The sequence below is a fragment of the Notechis scutatus genome, chromosome 1 (assembly GCF_049901735.1).
Source record: "Notechis scutatus isolate UNSWTSFEM ecotype Mainland chromosome 1, rNotScu1.2, whole genome shotgun sequence".
In the NCBI taxonomy this organism is placed as follows: Eukaryota; Metazoa; Chordata; class Lepidosauria; order Squamata; family Elapidae; genus Notechis; species Notechis scutatus.
This window is the reverse complement of record NC_142009.1, coordinates 330,004,700-330,029,068: the sequence shown is the minus strand read 5'-3', so window position 1 is coordinate 330,029,068 and position 24,369 is coordinate 330,004,700. Positions and strand designations below refer to the sequence as shown.

The window sequence follows — 24,369 nt, the reverse complement described above, 5'->3', positions numbered from 1 at the left end:
AGCCTTTTCAGGGCATCATCATCATCCAGCAAGGCTCAACCAAGCCTGGAACTCAGGACAACCTACAGAGTTGCCCCTGCATGGCCTCATGGGAGTCTGAAAACCAATCAGAATACAAGCTCCAATTCAAATCCCAACAAAGGTTATAAAACTCAGACACTCTCAGCAGCTCAGCCCTTCTTGACCTTCTCTTCTCACCTTGAAGTATTTGGTCATCCTTCCTTTTCACTTTGGAGCTCCAAGCCATGTGGTCCTGCTGTCCACCATTAAACCATCTTTCCAAACAGCCTCCATGTTTCCAGTGTCTTTTTCCCCACTTGGAACTGAACCCAGAAGGATTTTTCTACCAACAGTCTGGTCAAATATTTCCTCCATTGCTAGCCACTGAAATTCAGAAGTATCCTTTTTCTAATTCAGAAGGATTAATATAGCATATAAATGCTGATCAATGTTATAGTGTAAAAGTACTCTGTTATTAGCAGTATCATATATAAGTAGCACACAAATCTGGATATTATCTAGTGCTTGTTGTCCTAATATCATTGACTATTTATTTCTGAATAATTTATTTACAGTTTAAATTACTCAGTTTCCAAGAGATCAGAATGATTAAAATGAAGAATTGAAGCAACCAGAATACCAGATGTTTGTATGCCTTTATTTATACATTTTTGAACTGTCAATCTCCCTCCGAGAATGCATTTCAACTCCCAGAATTCCCTTGGTGGCATGGGATTCTGGGATCCCATCTTAATTCCCTGAGTTCTGGGAGTTAAATTCACACAACTTAATGATTGCAAAAATGAGAAACACTGGGTTATTTTATAGCTTTGAAAAGAGTGTGCAATAAATCCATGGAAAGAGCCTCCATAGTTAAGAGAATGATTGTACTGTATTAACATATAACTGCTCAGGTAGGTTAGTTTGTTCTAAGTTTGTTAAACAAGCCATGGTAACCTGGGTTGATAGGAGAGTCTTTGAAAAAATCTTGAAAGTATACAAATATCTTAGTGTTCTTCTGAATCCATTTCATAGCCAGAGTTTAACATTGGTTAGGGGTTCATCCTTAGCTTGGTGCAAACTACTTGTTGGCTTGTTGGCTCATCTAATTATTCTCAATCTTAAGAACTTGAAGATATGTGGATTTCAACTCCCAGAATTCCCCAACCAGCATAGATAATGAATGACTTGGGAATTCTGGGAGTTGAAGTCCACACATTTTCAAGCTGCCAAGGTTAAGAAACACTGAACTTAAGACTAAGCTGCTGAAGATGGTGCAAATGGAGAAAGTATCCCAAAAAATAAACAAATCCACGCACCAATTTAAAGCTATTGGATAAATGCAGCTACTGAGGAATAGGAAAGAGACATGTGAAGGGGAATTTTTTAAAGAGAATAAAGTCCCCCTAATAAGAAAGGACAACTAGAGAGAACGGAGACAGACAGCTTCGCTCTTTAAACAATTTTGGATAGACGCTCTGAGCATGCGTGACACAGCCCGCTTACTTGCCTGCTAAGTGTGAAGGGGGAAATGAGAAGAACCGCCGCGCAAGCGTAGAAAGAACTACTCGGCCCATAGAGATAGGGAGGAAAAAAGTCCGTTGTGCGCCTGCTTCAAGGAGTTGCGACGAAGCCAAGGAAAGTACCGCGCGTGCGTCAAAGTGCCTCGCCTCCAGGTTGGCTTCGCAAGTCGCGACTCTGCCCTCCTTCCACCTCCCTTTCCCTAGTCTGCCTGTTCTTACGCCTGCGCAGTTCGGGCCGGGTTTTTTTTGTTGGCTCGGGCAGCGCACGCGCAGATTTTCAGAAGTCCTAGCCTTTCAGGCGCTCACTTCGGCCTCGTCTCTCTCCTGGCGCGCCTGCGCAGTTGGCGCCGCCTGGTTGGTGGTGGTGTCTGGAGCCCGGTGGGAGGGGGAATCAGGGGTTGGGGGAGAGGAGGAGGAGGGATGCGGACGGGGAAGATGGCGGCAGCGTCGTCGAACAACCCGCGGAAATTCAGCGAGAAGATCGCGCTGCACAACCAGAAGCAGGCCGAGGAGACGGCGGCTTTCGAGGAGGTCATGAAAGACCTCAGCCTGACGCGCGCCCACCGGGTGAGGAGGACCCGTCGGAGGAAGGGAAGGATGGAGAGCGGGAGGGACCGCTGGACTGACGCGCTGCCCGAGTCCCCTCAGAAAGGACGGGGGGTTGCATCGAAATTCGCTCCTCTTCACTGTGGGGCTTAGGCAGGGGGCCGTTTTTTAAAATTTCCTGAGGGGAGGTCGGGGGTGTCTAGGGGCACCCTCTTTTTTCCTTTTCCCCGAGAAAAGGGGAGGTGTTTAAAGACCACCCCCTCAATTTGGGGTGGGGGGTGAGAGAAGGGATTAAAATAAGTGTGGCGTGGGAGACGCCGGATCGGCATCCTTTCCCCCTCTCACCGAGTGGGTGTGGGGGGGAGAGAGAGAACTGAGGGGGAGCCCGTCGTTTCAAGTTGAGGGGGGGCAATTAAAAGGGGGGGGGCTGACGCCCCCTGATTAGGGATGAAGCTGGGAATCAAAACAAAAAAAACAACACCCACCCTGTTTTAGGAAAAAGGGAGAAGTTAAGCCCCCGGTTACAAAAAAAAAAAAAAAATCCCGTCAATGTTGTGATTATTATTATCCTTATAAGTAATGGCTTATGTTATTTGCCAACGGGCCTTAGTATTTGTGATCGGAAAGGCAGGAGGATGTCGTTTAATACGTGTAAAAAATGCTGCATGCATTCTCTCCCCTTGCAAAAGGAATTGGAATTAAAAGACATTGAAATTAAAAGGTGCAGACTTTGGGTGAGAGATGGAGTGCAAAGATGGGTAGACTAAAGAAAGGAGGTCAAGGGGGATGAAATGACCTACCTGTATGCTTATCTTGGTACAAGGATGGAAATTGTGCTTTCTCAATCTATCATGGAGTTATTAAAAGATGGATGAAGGATAGACAGACAGACAGACAAGCTTGGAAGGTGAGTGGGTCAGGAGAAGGAATCTTAATTCCTTTCTGCTTCAAGTGAGGGATACTGGATTAATAAGAATAGGGGTGGGGGAGCATGGGAGTGGAGTTAACCCCTCCAAAACAGAAGGGATCATAACACCTTTGTCTTTCATTTATTAAATATCATAGGAATAAAAGAGAATGAGTGGATTTTGATGAAAGAGGTCATAATGACGAACTACTCTTTCCTCAAGGGATGGGCCAAATTAAATTAATATTTCAGATATCTAATCATATAGCAGGACTGTTTTACTATTATCCTTCCTACTCTTATTGGTATCTTATTACTATCACTTTGTTGGTTGTATCTTATGATTTATGATTGTATCTTATGATTTATCATTTTGTTTGCTTGTATGTGTATGCATACTGATAGCTTGTGCACCGGAGACAAATTCCTTGTGTGTCCAATCACACTTGGCCAATAAAGAATATTTTGTATAATGGCAAATATGGGGAAGAGGTTAGCAGTGCCTATAATTTTAGGCAGATAGTCCCTGCTCAATGTATAGATAATAATTTATACATCTTCTTTATAAATATATGAAGAAGTTATAGAGTAAATCCCCTCCAAATGTAAGGGAAGGAAATAATAGCAACTCTCTTCCCAATTTATGGGCAGGGAATTGAAGAGTCTTGTGTATATTGGGAGGAGTGTTTAATTAAAACATTCAAGACGTTGTAATTACATCTCATGTTGTTATGTTTGTAGTGAGGAGGTTCATAGCTCCCATTCTCTTATTTGTATAAAAGACAGGGCAGTATTGAGGGATAAAGCAGTATTGTGTATTTGTGGAAATGGAACTGGGAAGGAAATTAATTAGCCCTTAATTTATGCATAAGGGAATCAATTCATTCTCCCTGTGTGCGTTTAGGAGCAAATTAAGAAAAGGGGGTTAAAAATCTTTTCCTGGATAAAAGAGAAATGTGAAAATGAAGGCAATGCAAAATTAGAAAATGCTTACATCCTGTGTGTGAATTGTTGAAAGGATGACTTCTATCCATCTTTCCTTTTAGATGGTATATATTTTCCTATAGGAAATTGTGAGGGCATTGTGAGAAGAGGCTCTCTTTCAATTTGTTTAAGCAACTGCTTAATGTTAGATGAGCAGGGAGAATTACAAGGAAATTCCAATCTATAGTATGGAATATTTATTCATTTAAGGAAACAGGTATCCAGTCTTTAAGAATCTGTTACTGGGTTTTGTAATGTGGGTCAGTGTGATCAAGTATCACAATACACTTAATGAAGTATGAATTGTCATCAAGACACTGCTGTTACATCAGGGAGAATCATTCTTTTCCATGCTAGAATGCAATTAATGCTCTCCTGCTTGGGTGGAGTATCTGGATTTGAACAAATAGAAAATATCTTTCCCTTGTATTATGTCTGTCTCTGGCTGGAAATATATGAGATCAAGCATATTTAATATCCACTTGCTCTTACTGAAAAAGAAAACGTTGGAGAAAATAATTTTATTTCCTATCCTTGCAGAGTTGTGTAATTGTGAAAATCAGAGAGATCAAGATAGTGCTTCTATCATTTTAGTGTATCTTATCTATTCAACAAAGCACTTTAAACAGTTGATTCCTTAGGAGTTGGTTTGGGTATTAGCTTATGTAGATTGCTTTATAACTACCCCAGGAATTTGCAATGTGTGTTGTAGCTATATTAGTAATAAAATGTTACTAGAACTTTGAATTGTGGTACACAGCTCTTTTCTGAAGTCACTGTTCTTTCAGTGAGAAAAATTGGCTTTGTGTTGAAATTAAGTTATTAACTAAAGGGGAATGTTACATTTTCTAAATGAAATATCAACAGAATGATTAGCTATCATCTTCTAAGAAATGACTTTAACGATGGGAGAATGTCTGTTGCAATGCAGTTAGATGCTTATAAATGTCATAATTAGAAATATTACAGTGGGACAAAATGAACCTTCTTAAAATGCTGGTTGTCATCTAAAAAATTCTACATGGCCCAGTTACTTGGGAGACTGCCTGTTTCTCATAGGATGTGCCCAACCATTTTGTTCTTGCAGGGTGGGCACACTCCATAAACAGTTTTGTCTACTGGGATTCCAGAATCACACATTATTTGCAGTACTTTTGCATTCCCCCAGCCATCTGAATAGCCCCCAGAAGAGAAAATTCAGAGATTATTGTTGAGGAGAATGAATACCTGGTTCCTCACACAGCCAAGGAAGGTGAACATCTTTGTTTCACTCCGTCTGGTCTGTCCTTTCCACCTTTTCTCTTTTACTGATTTTATATGTCTTTATTTCTTTGTTGTGAGCTGTCCAGGGTCATTAAGTGGGGTCATTAAGATAAGTTTAATAAATTATTTTATTTTACAAATGCAACTTTATTTAATCAATTTGTATAAGAGCCCATCTCAGCCAAGTGATTGAATGGCTTAAATTCTAAAACTATAAAAGTTAAAATAATTAAAAACAATAAAAATCATTCAAGAAATAGAATTCTTTATTGGCCAACTGTGATTGGACACACAAGGAATTTGAAGTGATGGGATTTGCAGCATGTCCACAAAGAGTTAACAATGGAAATAATTTAACCAATGACTTTGTTTCAGAAAATGGATGGGATGAGCATAACAGGATTTTACTTTTGCTATTATCAAGTTATAGCCTGCTATCCCATGAAAAGGTCACCAACACTGTGCAGCATTTTTTTGAAATAATATAAAAAAGGTGCTTCAAGGTATATCGGAGGTGTGAACATAGCATCTGTCTGCAACACTTTGAAATAGCAGTATCTTTTCTTCGGTTTGTGTTGTTTTCTGCAGCTGCCATGTGACCTTAGGAAAGATAGATCAGCTAAGAATTGTGAACCCATGCCTCTAGACACCTTTTTGGAATTAAATTGAAGGCTCTGCATGGCTGCACTCATCAGTATCTCCTGTTTGGCAAAGAAAAATATTTCTACCAATGTTTGTTTTTAATGGTTATTGTGGTTATTATAATTGTATGTCAACCAAAAGGAAACATATTTATAATAAATGAATACATATGGTCTAATTTTTGGTGGAGCCACATTGTGTGCTTACAGTGAAGATTCATGCTGGTAAGGGCCATCCTGTAAGTTCTTCCCACATATTAAAGATTACAGCCATAAAAGTTCCTTCAGAGTTGAGATAAAAATATTTGATTTTTTCCCTTGTAAGAGAAGTGGGATGATCAGCTTGTAAATGCCAGCAGGATATTTGGGATCCTAGTTAGTGTAAAGACATCTAATTTATTAGGGGCACCTCAGAAGAAGGCACTAAGAATGAAGTAATTTGGAATGTGGTATAAATTACATTACAAATTGGAACAGTAGATCAAAGCACACTCTTCCCTGTTGAGTGTGTGTGTTTTCCCATTTATGGATCTTTTATTGTAGTAACTTCTTGCAGCCTTAAGTCTTTATATAGAATAAATTCCTTTATATATAAAGTCATTTCCACATTTTGGTTAAATTCTTAATACTGATATTTCAATACAAATGCTATATTGTATTATCATGTGTCAGAATATAAGTATTAGAAAAGCTCTGGGCCAGAAGTAAGGCAACACAGATTTAAAATATCCACCTGATTATGAAGCTTGCTGGGTGATTTTGGGCCATCTCTAATTTATCTTACAGGGCTGATATAAGATTCCCCCCCCCCTTGTAAATTTGGGCTAAAACTATATATGTTACTTTGGATTTCTGAAGGAAAATAAGGATATGCATTTGAAAAATCAAATAAGACCCATGATAGGGAATTCCAGTTGTATCCCATAGTATCTGACAACAAATTAATATCTAGCTACACAGTATGAGCTATTTGAACCAGTCTGGACTCTGCATTTCTTGTTACCTTCACACTGGTGTTCATTGTTGCAGAAGAACAGATGTAGTTGATATAGAGAATTAAACAGGACGTGCTGTGGGGTGTAGGAGACATTTATTGGGCTATATTGATGGTAGTGGTTTATAGAGGGCTGATGAAAGTGATGTAGCTCTGTGCTCTGCTGTTTAATGTGCCCTTTTCTATGAGTTCTTAATGTCATTGACAACATAGTTAAATCAGTGTGCTACTTACTCTTACTGCATTTGGCAAATCAGTAAGAGTTATGAGGGTTTCTTCTCCCTCCTTCCTCCCCCCCCCCCTCCTTAAGCAAACTTTCTGATTGTTCTTGTATATTGAATAAATTCAAACATAGAATTGTAGCATCCATGGCAAATGCAGTGCAGATACGGCACTGTAATATTATTGTAATATCTTAATTGGCAACCAGTGCTTGAAAATACATTTTCCTCCAGCTCCTCCTAGTCCCTTGTGGTTTTTGCAAAAAATAAAATAAAAAATCCAGTAACTATGAATTACAGAGTGATTATTCAAGCTGTGAGTCTGGCTTTATACTCATCCAGGAACAGGTTTTTTAAAAATAATTTTTATTGTACTTTTCCACATTAAAAAAAACTCATTTACAATCTTCGCAACATTGTGACATTGACATTTCCATTTACATATTTCCATTAATTTTTGTTTCTACTATCTAGCCAATTATACCACTTTTCACAGACCATATAATATTCCATACCTTCTCTATCTTGCAGTTCCAATGTGAGTTTGACTATCTCTCTGGAATCCATTACTTTCTTTATTATCATACTTTTGGAAGGGTTACTAACTAGTTTCCAATTCTGTCCATAAGCAATTCTTGCCGCCGTCAATATATGTATTATAATATATTCCTCTAATTATTCCTAATAGAAACATTTCAGGTTTAAATGCAATTTAGAGACCAATAATTTCTTGTAACCAATTCCTTATTTTATTCCAATATTTTCTTGCTTCGGGACATGACCACTACATATGAAGGAAGGTACCTTGTTTGTGCTTACATTTCTAGCATTCTGGACTCGAATTTGGGTATATTTTTGCCAATCTTGCTGGTGCTAGATGCCAACGGTAAAACATTTTATAAAGATTTTTCTTATAGGCAGCAGACATTGTTAATTTGTAATTTTTAGTCCACAGTTTCCCCCATTCCTCTAACTGAATACTGTAACCAAAATTTCTTGCCCAGGCTATCATATTTCCTTTAACTACTTCCTCTTCCCTATCAATTTTTAATAAATAACTGTACATTTGATTATAAATTTCTCTTCTGGTCCTAATAAAATTTTATCAATTTGTTATTGCTCTTTATCAATGCCAAATTCTTCTATATCTTTTTTGTATCTCACCTGCAGCTGTAGGTATGGCCACCAATCTATAATTATTCCCTGTTCCAGGAAAATTTTACATGGATTTTTGAAAAACGAATTTCCTTCTTAAATTTTATGGAGCCTTGTTTTTTCACTGTCATTCCTTTCTCTGTATTATCTTGCACTTCATGTCCATTAGTATTTGTGTGCTTTTTCTGAGGGTGTAAGATAGCCAAGTAATAAACAAATTATTACATTTATCATTTGTTTTCCAGTGGATATTATAAATGGATGTGCCAGGGTTCAGCTACTTGCTAATATTGTTAATGTTACTTTTTGGTAGCTCTTTATTTGAAGTAGCTTAATTGTTCTGCTAACTTGGTTTTTGCCTCTGCTCTAGAACAGTGGTCCCCAAACTTTTTTGTACCAGGGACCAGTTTCAAGCACAAACACTTTTTCAAGGACCGGGGTGGGTGGGGGGAAAGAGTCCGAGTTTGGTGGTTTGCTTGCAGACGTTCCATTACCTGGCTAGGTAACATCTGATGTTGTTACCTAGTCGGGTAATAAAACGTCTGCCAGCAAACCACCAAGTTCAGGGAGCGCCTCGGCCCTGCCTCCCTCAGCCCCATCCCTCAGGTGTCTCCCTCCCTCCCTCAGGTGTCTGCCTCGTTCCTCTCTCAGTCGCTCTCTCGCTGCTCCACCAGCCCAGGAAGAAACTGCTTCAAAGAAGCCGGGGTGTGTGTGTGGCTTTTCCTGTCGCCGCAGCTCCTCCGAAGCGCCCGTTTACCCCCACCCCGCCCGCCCGCGCGCGGTTCAATCCACAGTGCTCCGTTCTGCCTGCCTGCCTGCCTTCTTCGTTTCGGAGCAGCTTCGGCTGATAAAAAGAGGCGAATAGTTATTATTCTCAGCCGAAGCTGCTCCCAAACAACCAGACAGGCAGAACGGGGCACTGAATTGAACCGCGGGCGGGCGGGGTGGGGGTGAACGGGCGCTTCGGAGGAGCTGCGGCGACAGGAAAAGCCACCCCCCCCCCTGGCTTCTTTGAAGCAGTTTCTTCCTGGGCTGGTGGAGCAGCGAGAGAGCGACTGAGAGAGGAACGAGGCGGGAGGAAACCGAAGCCGCTGAGCCAGAGAGCAGGACAGGCTTCGGTTGCTTCCTCCCTCCCCTTCTTTCATTTGTGTCCTTGATCCCCGATCCCAGCAGCATTCACCGAAGGCGAAGAAAGCCGCCATTTTTTTAATTTTTTTTTTCTTTGCGGCCCGGTACAGAGTGCTCCACGGACCGGTACCGGTCCGCAGCCCGGTGGTTGAGGACCCCTGCTCTAGAAGATCTTCAGAAGAATTTATTCCTTCAACTCCATACTTACTTCAGTAAAATCCCTTATCTCTATGATTGAAGCATGCTAATGTTCCTTTTTATCTGTATCCCTTGAATGGCACCTAAGGGGATGCAAATCCTTTGCATTCTTTGAAAGGCTCTGAAATTTTGGTTGAGAATCATTTGGGCAATTGATTCATATGTTTTCATGACAGAAAAACAATGCTGCATAGAGCTTTATTTGTCATTTTATGCAGCATTTTAAAGATACCTTCTTGAAGCAATTGCAACCAATTCTTTTTATTATTATCACATTAATTATTGCAAAAATTATATTGCCGAATCATAAAACTCTGGTAAGTATGCAACAATAAAAATAATATATAGGAAATAAGTCGTACACAATTAAACTACATTATGGCTCATCAATATAGCTCATCAATATATTATGTACCAAAATCTTGCTTAGAAAAAAAGGTTTGGCATCATCATAAATGCAAAAAGGAGAAAGGGCCAGGCATATTTTGGGGATAGAAAATTCCATTTGTTTCAACATTTCTCATGAATTGAGATTTCTCCAGGTTTTTTAAAATATAAATTTGGTGCTTCTTCCATTCATCTTTATAAAAATTAAATAGCATGCCACAAATGACCAACTAAGCACAAAGGAACAGTCCAATATCCATTTGCATATTTTTCTATTCACTCCACCTGAAGAATTTAACCAATTATGGAATATCTGAGCCAACAAAGAGTAGGCTATTCATATTATCACCAAGAGTCAAGCATAAGGAAGTTTTAACAATTGATTTCAAGCATTTTGAGTTTTTGCAATAAAGATGCACCAGCAATGGCATTCTACATTTTTAAAAAATTATGTCAAATAATTGATGAATTAAAAAAATACTTGACATATTTTTAAAATATCATTACTTTAAAAATAACACAAGAATAAAAATTCTGTTCATGAGCACAAGTGTAGCAATTATATTCCACAAAATATTAAAGGTAGGACTTCTATGGAGATTCTCAGTCATCCGGATCATAGTTATTCCAAAGGTGCTTTTACAAAAGGTACCTGAACTTTCTGGTTTTTTTTTTTTTTGAAGACGTTTCGTTTCTCATCCAAGAAGCTTCTTCAGCTCTTCTCATAGCTGAAGAAACTTCTTGGATGAGAAGCAAAATGTCTTCAAAGAAAAACCAGAAAATCCAGTTTCCTCTTGAAAAAGCACCTGTGGGACATTAAAGGTATGAGTTTTTTTTTAATGTGTTGTGTGAATGTTGCCTAAATAGTTATGAAATATATGGTAACTGCAAAAAAACAACCCTCTTCAAATTGTGACATTTTTCCTTAGTTTGGTTAGGGTGGGATCAGTGGTGGGATTCAGCCAGTTTGCATCAGTTTAGGAGAACCGGTTGTTAACTTTCTGAGCAGATTGGTGAACTGGTGGTTGGAATTAATAATTAGGGCAGAGAACTGGTTGTTAAATCCCACCACTGTGTGGGATGCATAGTTTATCCTTCTGTCAATTGTCACAGACACTCTTTGAGGTAGTTTAGACTAATAAGTGTTGTCCCAAGGCAATGAGCTGCTTAATTAAATATTCAGTTTGGGTCCACATAGAACTAGCCTTACTCCTTATTGTTGATGAGATTTTGAATCTATCCATTGAATGATCATTTGGTGAAAGTGATTGTGCTATGGTGCCATAAAGTCAGTCAATTGGGCTGATGGGATTGATGGCAAACATACACAACTACTGTGTCTGAAACTGGAGCTCTTATTCTCCTTGCATTGGGGATTTTGTTGCTTGTCAGCTCTGCACAGCGAGGCTTTTGCCTTGCTTTAACTTCAACTGTGTTTAAGTAAAATATTGCTAGTTAGAACAGAAGGTGCTTTAGGACATTATCCCCATTCATGTCCTGCCAACTAATTGTTTCTTCATGACTGAACAGAGAGCACAACCATTCATGTGGTTACTTTGCCAATTGTAGTGTATCCTCTCATCTTCCTGGTAGGAAAATATATTGTAAACAGTCAGCAGAGCTTCACAAAAGAGAGTGACAAAAAAGTCAGTGAAAGAAAGAAAACATGTTTTGCAGGGGGGGAAAGTATTCAGAAAACACATCATATGCGCACCTGGTTTGTCTTGGCATGGATTCTGTGTGTTTCATGGACATGATTTTGATTTCCTCTGCACAATAATATTTAAGAGAATAGGTCTGTGGAAGCATCTTCAGCTTAGTGCTAAGTACAGGTTTGCATGCCTGAATTCAGTCTCCAAAGGATTAGGTGACAAATTATGAGAAAGACTTTTACTTTAACACTTGAATTGTTAATTCTAATCATGTTTTGAATCTAAAATGAACTTGGTAAAAGGGATGTTGTTATTTGTATCTTTAGGGTGGATGGGTTAAGAAGATAAAAGTTTCTTGATGTTGAACACCCAAAGAATATATGTCAGAGGCCAGTTTCTAGTGCTAGTGTCATGCTTTTTAGCTCACAGCCCAATCGACTCACGGGGTTGGGGGGAAAAATAGGCAGGAGCATTATGTGTGCTGCTTCGAGTTGTACAAAGTAAAGGTAGGTTATTATTATCTGTTCACAACAGTGTGAAGTCACAGCTGCGAGTGGTGTTTACTGGTGTTGGCATTCAGATGCATCAAGTTGTTCCCATTAACCTAGGATGTTCTAATCTAATGTATCAAAGTAGTGTATGTGCAGATTCAGCAGTGTGGTCTTTTTGTCACTGACAGATGGAAATTTTGTCAGTGTGCAGATTTTCTAAGTGCTGTTCGATTTTTTTGGTATGATACCCAGTGTCCCGATAATCACTGGGACCACCATGGCATGATTCAATTTCGATTTTCAGATCTTGATACTTTGTGATCTTTTCCAATTCTTCGTCTTCTGTTCAATCTCAGTTAAATATGATGTGTTATGAGTTAAGACTTTTCCAGTTTGTGTTCAGAAATACCACGATATTTTATATTCTCACCAAGTTTTCATTACCAGAACTTGATAATTTTTACAGATGTTCTAGTGAATCATTTTGGCAACTGGTTTTTGTTTTTTTTTGTTCTCTATAATCAGTTTGTGGTATCTTCTTGCATGATCTGAGCATATAATGTGGTGATTCTCCTGCCTCTTTCCACAATCTGCACTTTGAATTATTTCATGATTTTTCAGTTTTCTGACCTTGATTGCAATAGTTTAAATAGCTTGTTCTTGAACAAGCTAAATCAAGCCCTTGGTTTCTTTTGTTTTTAATGTTTAATGCTCCATTTATAAGGCATTGCCAGGTTTTATCTTTATCCCATTTCCCCTCAATCTTTGTCAGCATTCTGTTTGGATTTTTTTTACATTATTTCGATATTCACCACTTGTTTCCTGCACATTCAGTAAATTCCAATTTTAATTTGCATCAATGCTTGTTCTTGACTGCCTTTTACATAATCAGCCAATGCACTCTTTTCTTCTTTGACAGGTTTTTTTTGACCTGAGTTAAACTTCCGTCTCCATTTCTGTTGGGCAGGATAATCTACCAATATCACTAGAGTGACATAGTTCATAGGGAGTATCATTACCTTCCTTTTTTCAACCTAGATTGTCTAATTCAGCTTGTGTCCAGTTAATAATTCCAATTGTGTATTGTATCAGAGGTATGACACAGATATTGATGGTTTTGGTGATGTTTCCACCATTCAATTATGTTTTTAACACTTTTCTCACTTGTATATATTATTTGCTAATCACATTTTTTACCTATCCATGCTTGATGTTATCCAACTGTAAAATGCTCAGGTACTTGTAGACTTTATCTTGATGGCTCCTGATGGTTTGGCCATTCAGTGTTTAAATTCCATTACTATTTGTAATGTCCTTAAATCATGCTACTGTAACACATTTCTCTTGGCCAAATTCCATTGCTATATTTGTGCTAAAAAAAATTACGGTATTTGTCAATGACTGGATTTCAGTTTCTGGTTTTCCATAAAGCTTCAAATCATCCATATAAAGCAAATGTAAGACTTAGTAGCACTTTTTGCTATTTGGTAACCAAGATTTGTTTTTGTCAAAATCACTGAAAGTGAGATCATAGGTAAAGGTAAAGGTCCCCTCGCACATATGTGCTAGCCGTTTCCGGCTCTAGGGGGTGGTGCTCATCTCTGTTACAAAGCCAAAGAGCCAGCGTTGTCCGAAGACGTCTCCATAGTCATGTGGCCGGCATGACTAAACGCCGAAGGTGCACAGAACGCTGTTACTTTCCCACCAAAGTAGACCCTATTTTTCTACTTGCATTTTTACATGCTTTCGAACTGCTAGGTTGGCAGAAGCTGGGACAAGTAACAGGAGCTCACTCCATGGAGCGGTATTGAGGATTCGAACCGCCAACCTTTCTGATTGACAAGCTCAGCGTCTTAGCCACCGCTCATAGCAAAGGCAAATAATAAAGCTGGTCCTGAGTTACCCTGGAAGATGCCTCTCCTAATGTTGACAAATCCATATTTTTTTCATCTATAACTACCAATTCTGTCTTCCACTGATTCATTTTTTTTCTATTAACATTGTAAAGTTTTACTGGCACCAGTTCTTTCCAAACATTTTATGATCCAACTATGTGTAATGAATCAAATGTCTTTTTATAATCTTTCCATACCTTATGTATGTTTTTCACCTTTTGCTATTGTCTAAAACCATTTACCAATCAGTAGTTGATCTTTTGTACTTATACTTTTCATTTATTTCCTTTCTGTTCTACTGCAAGAATGTTATTTTCTTCTAAATAATCTTAGATATTGTCTGTTATTATGCCAGTGAATAATTTAAATATTGTAGGCAAATATGTTATTGACCTGTAGTTTCCTGATGATGTCCCTTTCCTTATCTTTTGGAATCAGATGGATTTTATCATTTATTAACCAGTCGCTGATATTGCCTTTATGCAATAATTCATGAAGCTATAACTGTATGTAAGCTAATCAGATATTTGAGCCAAAAGCCATGCAGTTGGTTATTTCCAGGAGTTGTCCAGTTTTGAATCCTTTTCAGATAACAGATAACAGATAATCAGAATTGGAAGGGACCTTACCAGGTCATCTAGTCCAACCCCCTGCCCAAGCGGGAGACCCTACACCATTTCTGACAAATGGCAGTCCAATCTCTTCTTGAAAGTCTCAAGTGAGTTTCACTTGATTTTTAACCATTTCTGCTGTTGTTATTAGTTCTTCCATTTGATTTTTACTAAATTAATCTTGAAATTCTTTTATCCATCCAGCATTTTTATTATAGCTTTTCTGAGTCTCCCATAGATCTTTTCAAAACTGGATTGTTCTCTTTTTGTTTGGTTTTCCATTTTCAGAATTTTTTATTCCCATTTATACTTTGGTAAAATAATCTCTGCTCTCATTGAAATACCATAGCTGATTTTGCTTAAATTGGATTTGTGCATCATAATGTTAAATTTTGCCTGCTATTGCAGTTATTTGCTGTTTTATTATTTCCAAAGTTGCTTCAATTTTTCTGCTGCTAAGCCAATTTTTTTTTTATTAGGCTAGACTTGATCGTTACATTCTTCAATTTTTGTTTTTTCGTGTTCTTTAAATCACTCACATCTGGTCTTAATTCCTTTACCTTGACCTCCAATCTGATCTTCCATTTTTCAATTGAATATGATTTTAATTTTGGATTTCTCATTTCGTTATCTAGTTCTTCTGTAACCATCACAACTGCTGTACTGAAGCAAGCTGATTGTTCTGTTTGATAGATATTATTTTAACTCCTGCATGGGCCTTATTCACATCCTTCATTAGGTGCCAGGTCTTTTTTTAATGCTCTGTTCAAGGCTGGCTTTCTTTTTTCTTTTAAATTTTCTTGATGGGGAGTCAGTTCATGGGTGGTTTCAGTGCTGGCCTGTGCTGCTCTGTTGTTGTTGCTTCTTCTAAGTTATCAGTTCTTTAGTTTGTATCAGCTTTTCCCTTTATACTTGCAATTTGTTGATATCTGAGTCCCTTCCACTAGTCGTCTAGTATAGTGGTCGCCGACCAGTGGGCCACAGCCCACTGGTGGTCCGCAAGAAAATGTTAGTCCGCAGAGAAATGTCACCCCCAGAGCACTCCCCAAAGCAATTAATCCAAGCTGTGCGGGAACACAAGGTTGCACCACCGACATGGCCCGCAGGAACCTTCCCCGCTCACTCATTCCTTAACTGGCAAACTTGCCTGCTAAGTTGCTGTTTTTCCTTTTTTTTTTTCTTCTGATCATGAGCTGTTCTGCTGTGCCGGGAGATTTAGATTAGCTAGGAAGCAGGAAATGGTTGGATTTCTTGCTTTCTAGCTAATCTTTAGATCTTCAGCTCTGCTTTTAAGCACAGCCGAACCTCCCTTAGGACTGAAAGTTCTATTCAGTTGCAGACTCAGATAGCTGATGGCAGAAACACAGATGTCTAAGTGAATCTGTGATTCTGTGTGCAACTCAATCTGCCTGTCTGCCTGATTTTGGGTAAAAGTTGCTCTTTTTTTTATAAATAGTCAATATTTACATGCATGGTGTGTAGTGAGTTAATTTTGTGAGTTTGCTTACTAGCAAATTTTTATGAATTTGTTTGCAAGCAAATTTTATGTGACAGACTCAGGTAATAGCAGAAATATAGATCTCTGAATCTGTGATTCTGTGAGCAACTCAATCTGCCTGCCTGTTTTGCCTGATTTTGGGTAAAAGTTGCTCTTTTTTATAAAAAAATAATAATAATTACATAAATATTTATAATATTTACATACAAGCCATGCCCAGCCAGTCACATGACCACCAAGCCACACCCACAAATTAGGCCATGCCCAAGAACCGGTTGTTAAGAAATTTGAATCCCACCCTTGGCTCTGTGTGTTTGTGTGGGGGTGGGGGGGTGGGGGTGTGTGTGTGTGAGAGAGAGAGAGAGAGAGAGAGAGAGAAAGGTTAGATCAGATCTCTCTCTCCCACCAACGTCAGTAAGCCACCGTCAGTCAAAATTCATATTAGTGGTCCCCGGGATTTAAAATTATGAGTTTGGTAGTCCCTGAGGTCCAAAAGGTTGGCAACCCCTGGTCTAGTATTATTTTGGGGTCTTCTATTTTCAGAATTTTTCTGAATCTCTTCCATCCCTGAATATTTTATTTCTGGTAATGAATCTCCTTTTGTCTGCTAATAGTTGTTCAGTGATACTTGATTCTGGATAAATTCTTTTCCAATGTTCAAACATTCTCTTTAAGTATCCCCACCCGCTTTGTTGGTTCCGATTTATAATAGCAGGCAATAATGGTGTAATTTTCAAACAGTATACTTTTGTCTGTGGTTGTTTTTTCCCCCCAGTAATCTTACAATAGTAGGCCTTGGTTGCTCAACCATAGCTCTTGAATCTTGTTGCCCACTTGTCGACATATGCTCGGGAACTTTGACATCTAACACAATACTTGTTGATCCAGACAATCCAGTTATAGGATTCTTTTTCTTTTTTCTCATCATGTTAAATGGATTAATGGATATACTTAGTTTTGGCTCTACCACTGAGGCCTATCTGGCATGGGTGACCTTCTGGTAGAATACAATACTGCGAAGATAGCTCTCAACCACATCAGAGCATGGCAGATCAAATCTCACCAGGCTCAAGATTGACTCAGCCTTCCATCCTTCCGAGGTCAGTAAAATGAGGACTCAGATTGTTGGGGGCAATAGGCTGCTTAGAGAGGGCTGTCAAGCACTGTGAAGCGCTATATAAGTCTAACAGCAGTTAATTATTACTTTGGTTTGTTGCACAATCAGCCAGATGTTTGGACTGATTGGTATTTTTATCCACCTATCAAATCCTTCCCCAGGATCTGGGGGTAGGCAGATGTTGTTTGATGGTATTAAAGGTATTGTTGCAGGGTGTTAGCTGTTCTGCGTAAAGCTGCAATTGACTGATGATAATTTTATCAGTGGTGATTATGGTGTTTTAAGTAGTGCTCCAGACGTTTTGGAATTGCATCTAAGGCACCTATTACTATTGAGATTATCTTTGCTTTGTTTTGCCAGACTTCTACTTCTATTTGCAGATTTTTGTGATTTTCTCCAGTTCTTTCTCTTCTCTTCTGCTGTCTCCAGGTATTGCCATGTCCACTGTTCAGACTTTCTTGTTTTTCCTATTGGCAGTTGTTAAGTCTGGAATGTTATGGGGCATTTGCTTGTCTGTTTGAATTGCAAAATCCCAGACCACTTTAGCTTCATTTTCTATGATTTTGTCTATTTTGTGGTCCCACAAGCAGCTGGTATTTCTTGCAGATATTCCAGTGTACTTATTGTTGCTGCTTTTTCAGGCCATAGTTTGTGATCATTCTGGTTATTTATATTTTCAGTTTGCAACAATGTGTAGTCAGTTTCCAGTTCTTTAGCTGGTGTTCTTCCCAAAAACCTAGGATATCATCGTGAATCCAAGTAGTGCGGCCTTTTGTAATTGACAGATGGAGATCTTTGTCAATGTGTGTATTTTCTAAGTGCAATCCAAGATTTTTTTGGTATGGCACCCAGTATACCAATAACCACTTGGACCACTCCTGCTAGTTTATGCCATAATCCTTCAATTTTGATTTTCAGATCTTAATACTTTATGATCTTCTCCAAATCTTTGTTTTCTATTGTACTGCCCATAGATATTGCCACATCATAATTTCTTCTTTTCAAACACAGTTAAAGCTGGTGTGTTATGAGACAAGACTTAACCAGTTCATATTTGGAAATTCCACAATATCTTTAACCTAAGCAATTTTGACTACTTTTTCAACTCTTTACTTTCCCACCAATTTTTCATTACTGGCACATGATAACTTTTACAGATGTCCCAGTGAATCATTTTGGCAGCTGTGTTACAGTTGTTTGTTTATAATTAGTTTGTGCTATCTTCTTGCACAAGCTGATCTACTGTTCTACCTCTTTCCACAATCTGCTCTTTGAATCATTTGATGATTTTTCAGTTCTGGCCTTGATTGCATTTGTTCAAATATCTTGCTTTTTCACAGCCAGAATAAAGGCTTCATTTTTTTTTAATGTTCCAGTTGTGAGGCCATTGCCAGTTTTTATCTTCATCCTTTTTCCCCTCCATCTTTTGTAGAAATTGACTATGTAGTGCTTTTCCTTGCCAGTATTCTGTTCGTGCTTTTATTACATTAGTTCAATATTCACTTTTTATTTCCTGCACGTTTTGTAGGTTCCAATTTTTAACTTGCATCAATGCTTATTCTTGGCTGTCTTTTACATAATCAGATAATGCACGCTTTTCATCTTTGATAGTTTGTTTGACCTGAAGTAAACTTCTGCTTCCATTTCTGTGGGGCAGAATCTACAATATCATTAGAAGGATGTAAAGCGTAGTGAATAGTCATCAGTTTTCTTGTTTTTTTGTACCAAACTATCCAGTTCAACTTGTGCCCACTTAATAATTCCAACTGTATCATATCACAGGAATAGCCAAAGTTTATTCCATGGTCATGGTCATGTTTCCACCACTCAATTATTATTATTCATGATGGATTGGAGTAAGTAAGACAATTGCTTTCATCTCTGTTGATGTTTGGATTTTCACACATGAAAATCTACATATAAGATGCCTTTAAGATATGAATCCAGTAAAGTGTAAAATATCCTTTTCTTGAAACATTATCAGGATACAATGGCACTGAAAAAAGTGACCTGTTGCAGCATCCCCATGGTCATATGATTAAAATTCAGCTGCTTGGGAACTGATTCACATTTATGACTGTCATAGTGTCCCGGGGTCATGTGATCCACTTTTGTGACCTTCTGACAAGCCAAGTCAGTGGGAAAACCAGATTCACTTAACAACTGTGTTACTAGCTTAACAACTGCAGTGATTCACTTAGCAACTGTGGCAAAATATTATAAAACGGAGCAAAATTCATTTAACAAATGCCTCACTTAGCAACATAAATTTTGGGTTCGATTGTGATCGTAAGTTGAGGACTACCTGTAATGTTTGAATCTTGGCTTTTGGAACGATGGGTGATAATAGTTCTACCCTTGGGTGTCTTTAAGCTAATTTTCTTTTCATGCTTTTTTTTAAAAAAAGATGTGAAGTTAGAATCTATTGACATTAATTTCAGTATCTATTGCTCTATTTTTTATCCTATTTGCTTTTTTGTGGCAACAAGATGCTTTGCTATTCCATGTCTGGGATGGTGCATCAGAGTTTGCTCTCGAGTATTCTTCCTTGTTGACTGTATGCCTTGTCTTTTCCCTCTCCCCCTAGTATTTTTCTTCATTAAGCATTGTTTACCATCATGCTTTTACTCTCCCTCGTTAACAGCTCAGACTGTGGGCTGTTGTCTCACCACATACACCCTTCTTCATCTTCAATCTGGAATGCCTGTTTTCTTTCATGGTCCTCGCATTGCTGCCCCCCTCCCCCCAGCTATGATTGTGGATGCAATCTTGTGTTGTTGGGCGGTGATATCTTTTTATTTGGTCTCTTATTATGATTTGATTAGAAATGCAGAGCTTTATTTCAGATCCTCTTTCCCTGGAAACAGTTTCACTGTGAAGAACAGATAAGCCTTTGAATGAGGGGGTGGAGGGGAGGCGGCTAAGTGTTAGCAGGCAGTATTCTGACATTCTGCTGTATTACTTAGTGTGGGAGGCAGATGGCTGATGATCAGGACCGTGCAGTAGTAAGGATGCTTTGAAAGAGGAGGGATTTGCTTTTGTGGTACACATCTCTTAAGTAGCGGGAATCCATCTTGTCACAGTGGGGGTATTAAGAGAGAAATAGTGCTTTGAAGTGAACATATGAGTGTTGGTCATCAGGAGGAATAAATGGCTATTCCTAAAAAGAATTCGTCTGTAGAATGACTCTGCTCTGTTTTGGGTCTCCCCCCCAATAATTTTATTGAAGATTATACTATAAAAGAAGGAATAGTTAGTTTACTTTATTGTCATTGCACCTCGTACAACAAAATCAAACACCATCTTCAGTGCACATCATGACCATGAAAATAAACACAAATACTCATCCTTCACACTCCACACATTGAATTTAAAACCCCCCAACACCGCACCAACACTGCACTATACAGTAGAATTCAACAGAGTTACTGCCCTGGGATAGAATAGGGGTGATGTGATAGCAGTGTTCCAATATCTAAGGGGTTGCCACAAAGAAGGGGGGGTGTCACCCTGTTCTCCAAAGCACCAGAAGGCAGGATAAGAAGCAATGGATGGAAATTAATCAAGGAGAGAAGCAACCTAGAACGAAGGAGAGATTTCCTAACAGTGAGAACAAATAACCAGTGGAACAACTTGCCTCCAGAAGTTGTGGATGCTCCATCACTGAAGGTTTTAAAGAAGAGATTAGATAACCATCTGTCTGAAATGGTATAAGGTTACCTACTTGAGCAACTTCAGCTTCAACCACAGCAATACAAGAGCACACAACACATACAAACTCAATGTAAACCACTTCAAACTTGATTGCAGAAAGTACGACTTCAGCCACAGAGTGGTCAATGCCTGGAATGCACTACCTGACTCTGTTGTTACATCCTCTAACCCCCACTCCTTTAACCTCAGACTAACCACTGTTGGCTTTGCCCCATTCCTAAGAGGCCTGTAAGGGGCGTGCATAAGTGCACAGTTGTGCCTACTGTCCCTATCCTATTATCCCCATTTATTTGTACCTATTTCCTCTATTCTTACTCATGTTTATACTTATACCTATTTTCTTGTAAGCGATTGACAAATCAAATAAATCAAATAAATAAAGGGTGTGGACTACTAGAAGACCTTCAAGGTCCCTTCCAACTCTGTTCTTATATTATACAAATAAAACTAATCGTCTACATAGTATAGAAACATATTATAGGAAAAGAAAGTTAAATGTAAAAAGTGCAGAAAGAAAGGAAAAGCAAAAAGTAAACCTTCCCCTTCATCTTGGGCAAATATAATCAGCATTAATCAATTATAACTATTTCTTAAAATAAAACCAAACACTTCTTCATCCCATACTCACCCCATTCTTTTACTAAGACAAGGCCTTCTCTCTCCCTCAACCCCAAAAGCTTCTGCGCTTAACCTTTTGTTTCTCGACCAGAAAAGTCTTGTTAGATTCTTTTTTAGGAATCTATTAAAAAAAAACACCCTAAATTACTAAACATTTTGTTTTATCGAACTTGAGACCTGATGGAATACAGGTAACAAAACGAGCAAAATAATTTCTAGTAGGGAATATATGTAGCATATGTGTCCCAGGATAATGATGCGAAATCGAATTTGGATGAGGAGATCCAAACTCATTGGTAGCCTCACATTGCAGTGAACAAGGACGCACATTTAATTTTGCAGCAACTAAGATCATTGGCCATGCAGGTACAAAGATAACCATGCAGGTACAAATGATTGAAGCCTGGGAAACGATGGGCCCCTTGGAAGTTAACAGGAGTTAATTACTACCAGCCTATCAAATACTTAGGAGCCGAGAGCTTGACAGCACAAGGAAATGACAGCCAATCACCAGCCATCAACACACCAATCAGCCAGTAGGAAGGCGCCACATAAATATGACTCACAGAACAGCCCAAAGCACGTATTCCAGAAGAAGGAAGTTCCCTGAAGATGGGCTCCAACATGAGTCCAAAAGCTCAGAAGAGTAAATTTCCGGTCCCCATGACTGACCTAAATTCAATTTCACAATATAGGTCGTCTTCGACTTACGATTGGTCGCTTAGGGACTGTTTGAAGTTACAACATAAAGGGTGTTTTATTGTCTGTAAAGAATTTCCAACTTTCACAAAATTTCACATACTCATGCGGCCACCAGATTGCGATCACTTGACAGTCCATTTGCACTTAGCTGCTGGGGTTTCGCAATGGTTCAGGAGAACCCTCAAATCCCACTCCTGGCTGGCCCCACCAACCCCTCTCCTCCCAGGAGTCCCCACATGGCCTGTTTTGGATGCAGTTAAGTGCAGGGAACATGTGGAGCCTTGGGGAGGGTGAAAAACGAGCCTTCTGGAAGTTTGGAAAGGCCGGAAATGGGCCTGTTTCTGGCTTCCAAAGAGCCTCCGGAGCCCGAAGAGGGCAAAAACGTCCCCCCTGCTGTGGTGCAGGAGGCCAACTAGGCCATACCCACCATGACCATGCCCACCCAGAAACCGGGCAGATAACCCTTTGCTAAAGTTTTTGAAGTCCACCCCTGCTTACAACTGGCTACGAAGTGTCTTGTGATCATGTGACTGCCCTTGGCAATCTTTCCTGCCGGCTTCCCCAGAAAGTCAATGCTTTACACTAGGATTTCGGCAGTCCACATGCCTTAGTTTACTACTGCCTCTCTGCCAAACCTCCAATTGCGTCCCTCCTTAGGATAGTGGAGAATTTGCTGGAATAAGTTTTCAAAAGAGCCTTGGCTCCCAGCAAAGAAACAATTGGGTACAGCACGTTGCCTGGGTGGAAGGAAAGACAAGGCATAGCAGAAGAGACCCCTCCTCCCTTCACACACACACCCCGCTTTTTTTTCTTGCTCTTCTTGCTATTTTGTTTGTTTGTTTGTTTAATATGCTGCTCATCTTGCAGTTTGAGGTGACCTGGAAACTTACCCATCCTTGAGTTGCAACAGTTAATTTAGTATCCGTTCAAAGTTACAACGGCCCTGAAAAGGGTGACTTATGACTGTTTTTCACACTTACGACTGTTGCAGAATCCCCATGGTCCCATAATCAAAATTCAGATGCTTGGCAATGGATTCATATTTATGACGGTTGCAGTGTCCTGGGGTCACGTTATCAAGCTTTTGCAACCTTCTTACAAGCAAAGTCAATGGGGAAGCCAAATTCACTTAACAGACATGTTATCAACTTAACAATTGCAATGATTGATTTAATAATTGTGGCAGGGAAAGTCGTAAAATGGGGGCAAAACTCACTTGAACAAATGTTTCACCTAGCAACATAAATTTGGGGCTCAATTGTGGTTGTAAAGCGAGGACTACCTGTACTGTAGATGCACATGCACACACCGTCTGAATGCCCCCACCCCCTGTGCCAAGCCAAGTCTCTCTCTCAGCTCCTTCCATCCTTGTCATCTCTCTTCCATACCTTCCTAGGCAGCCACCATAACAGAAAGAGGATGGGCAAGTTTGAGAGGGAGCAAGAAGAGCAGAAAAAAGTGGAGGAGGAAGGAGGGAGACTAGCCAGAGGGCGAAGAGAAAAAGACAGGGGGGAAGAAAAGGAAGAGGGAGGGAGTATGCTTAGTTGCTCTTTTCCTTATGTGCTCTCTCCCCCCACTCAACTGTACCTTTCCAGCTGTCCAGGTCAGAGGCACACATGCTGTTCCTCAGGGAGAATGGAGGAGGTAGCACCATGCAGCAGCGGCCACCAGGCCCCAACTATTTCTTGGCTAGGGGTCAAAGATTCTTTTACAAAGTTGTTCAAGCCAATTCCAGTTGCTTCTAAGCAGTCCTGCCTATGAAGGTTTAGCGTGCTTGGATTTTGGCAAACAGGATTTTCAGCACCAGAGACAGTGGTAGGTAAAGCATGTAGGAGAGTGGATGAGGCCCTGGGAGGCTTCCTACAGGCGGTATGTGAGTGTCTGCCCCCACCCTCTGAGGCACCTTGTACTCCTTACCTGCCTCTGCTTAATGACCCATGAGATCCCTCAATGACTGCAACCAGCAGTGCCAGGATTGTGATCACTGAGAGAATCGGTCACGTGTCATCTTGCTTAATGACTGCTTCACTCACTGACCAAGATTCCAGTCCCAGTTGTGATTGTATGTCAAGGACTACCTGCATCTCCATGCTGGTAGGGTGCTGAGATTAATTTATAAAAGTG

The 24,369-nt window shown here is 39.5% G+C and overlaps 1 protein-coding gene across 4 annotated transcripts in view; it reads left to right on the top strand.

Annotated features, from left to right (window-relative positions):
- The first annotated feature begins 1,812 nt into the window (after positions 1 to 1,812).
- CRTC1 (CREB regulated transcription coactivator 1) overlaps positions 1,813 to 24,369 on the top strand; it is a 92,795-nt gene continuing 70,238 nt past the window's right edge. Inside the window, exon 1 of one of the 4 annotated variants that reach the window (XM_087951660.1) lies at positions 1,813 to 2,090. In XM_087951660.1, the coding sequence (XP_087807786.1) occupies positions 1,944 to 2,090 (147 nt within the window). In that variant the 5' untranslated portion in view covers positions 1,813 to 1,943. The remainder of the gene's footprint in view (positions 2,091 to 24,369) is intronic. The other 3 variants (XM_087951667.1, XM_087951655.1, XM_087951661.1) reach the window with 3 other exon arrangements.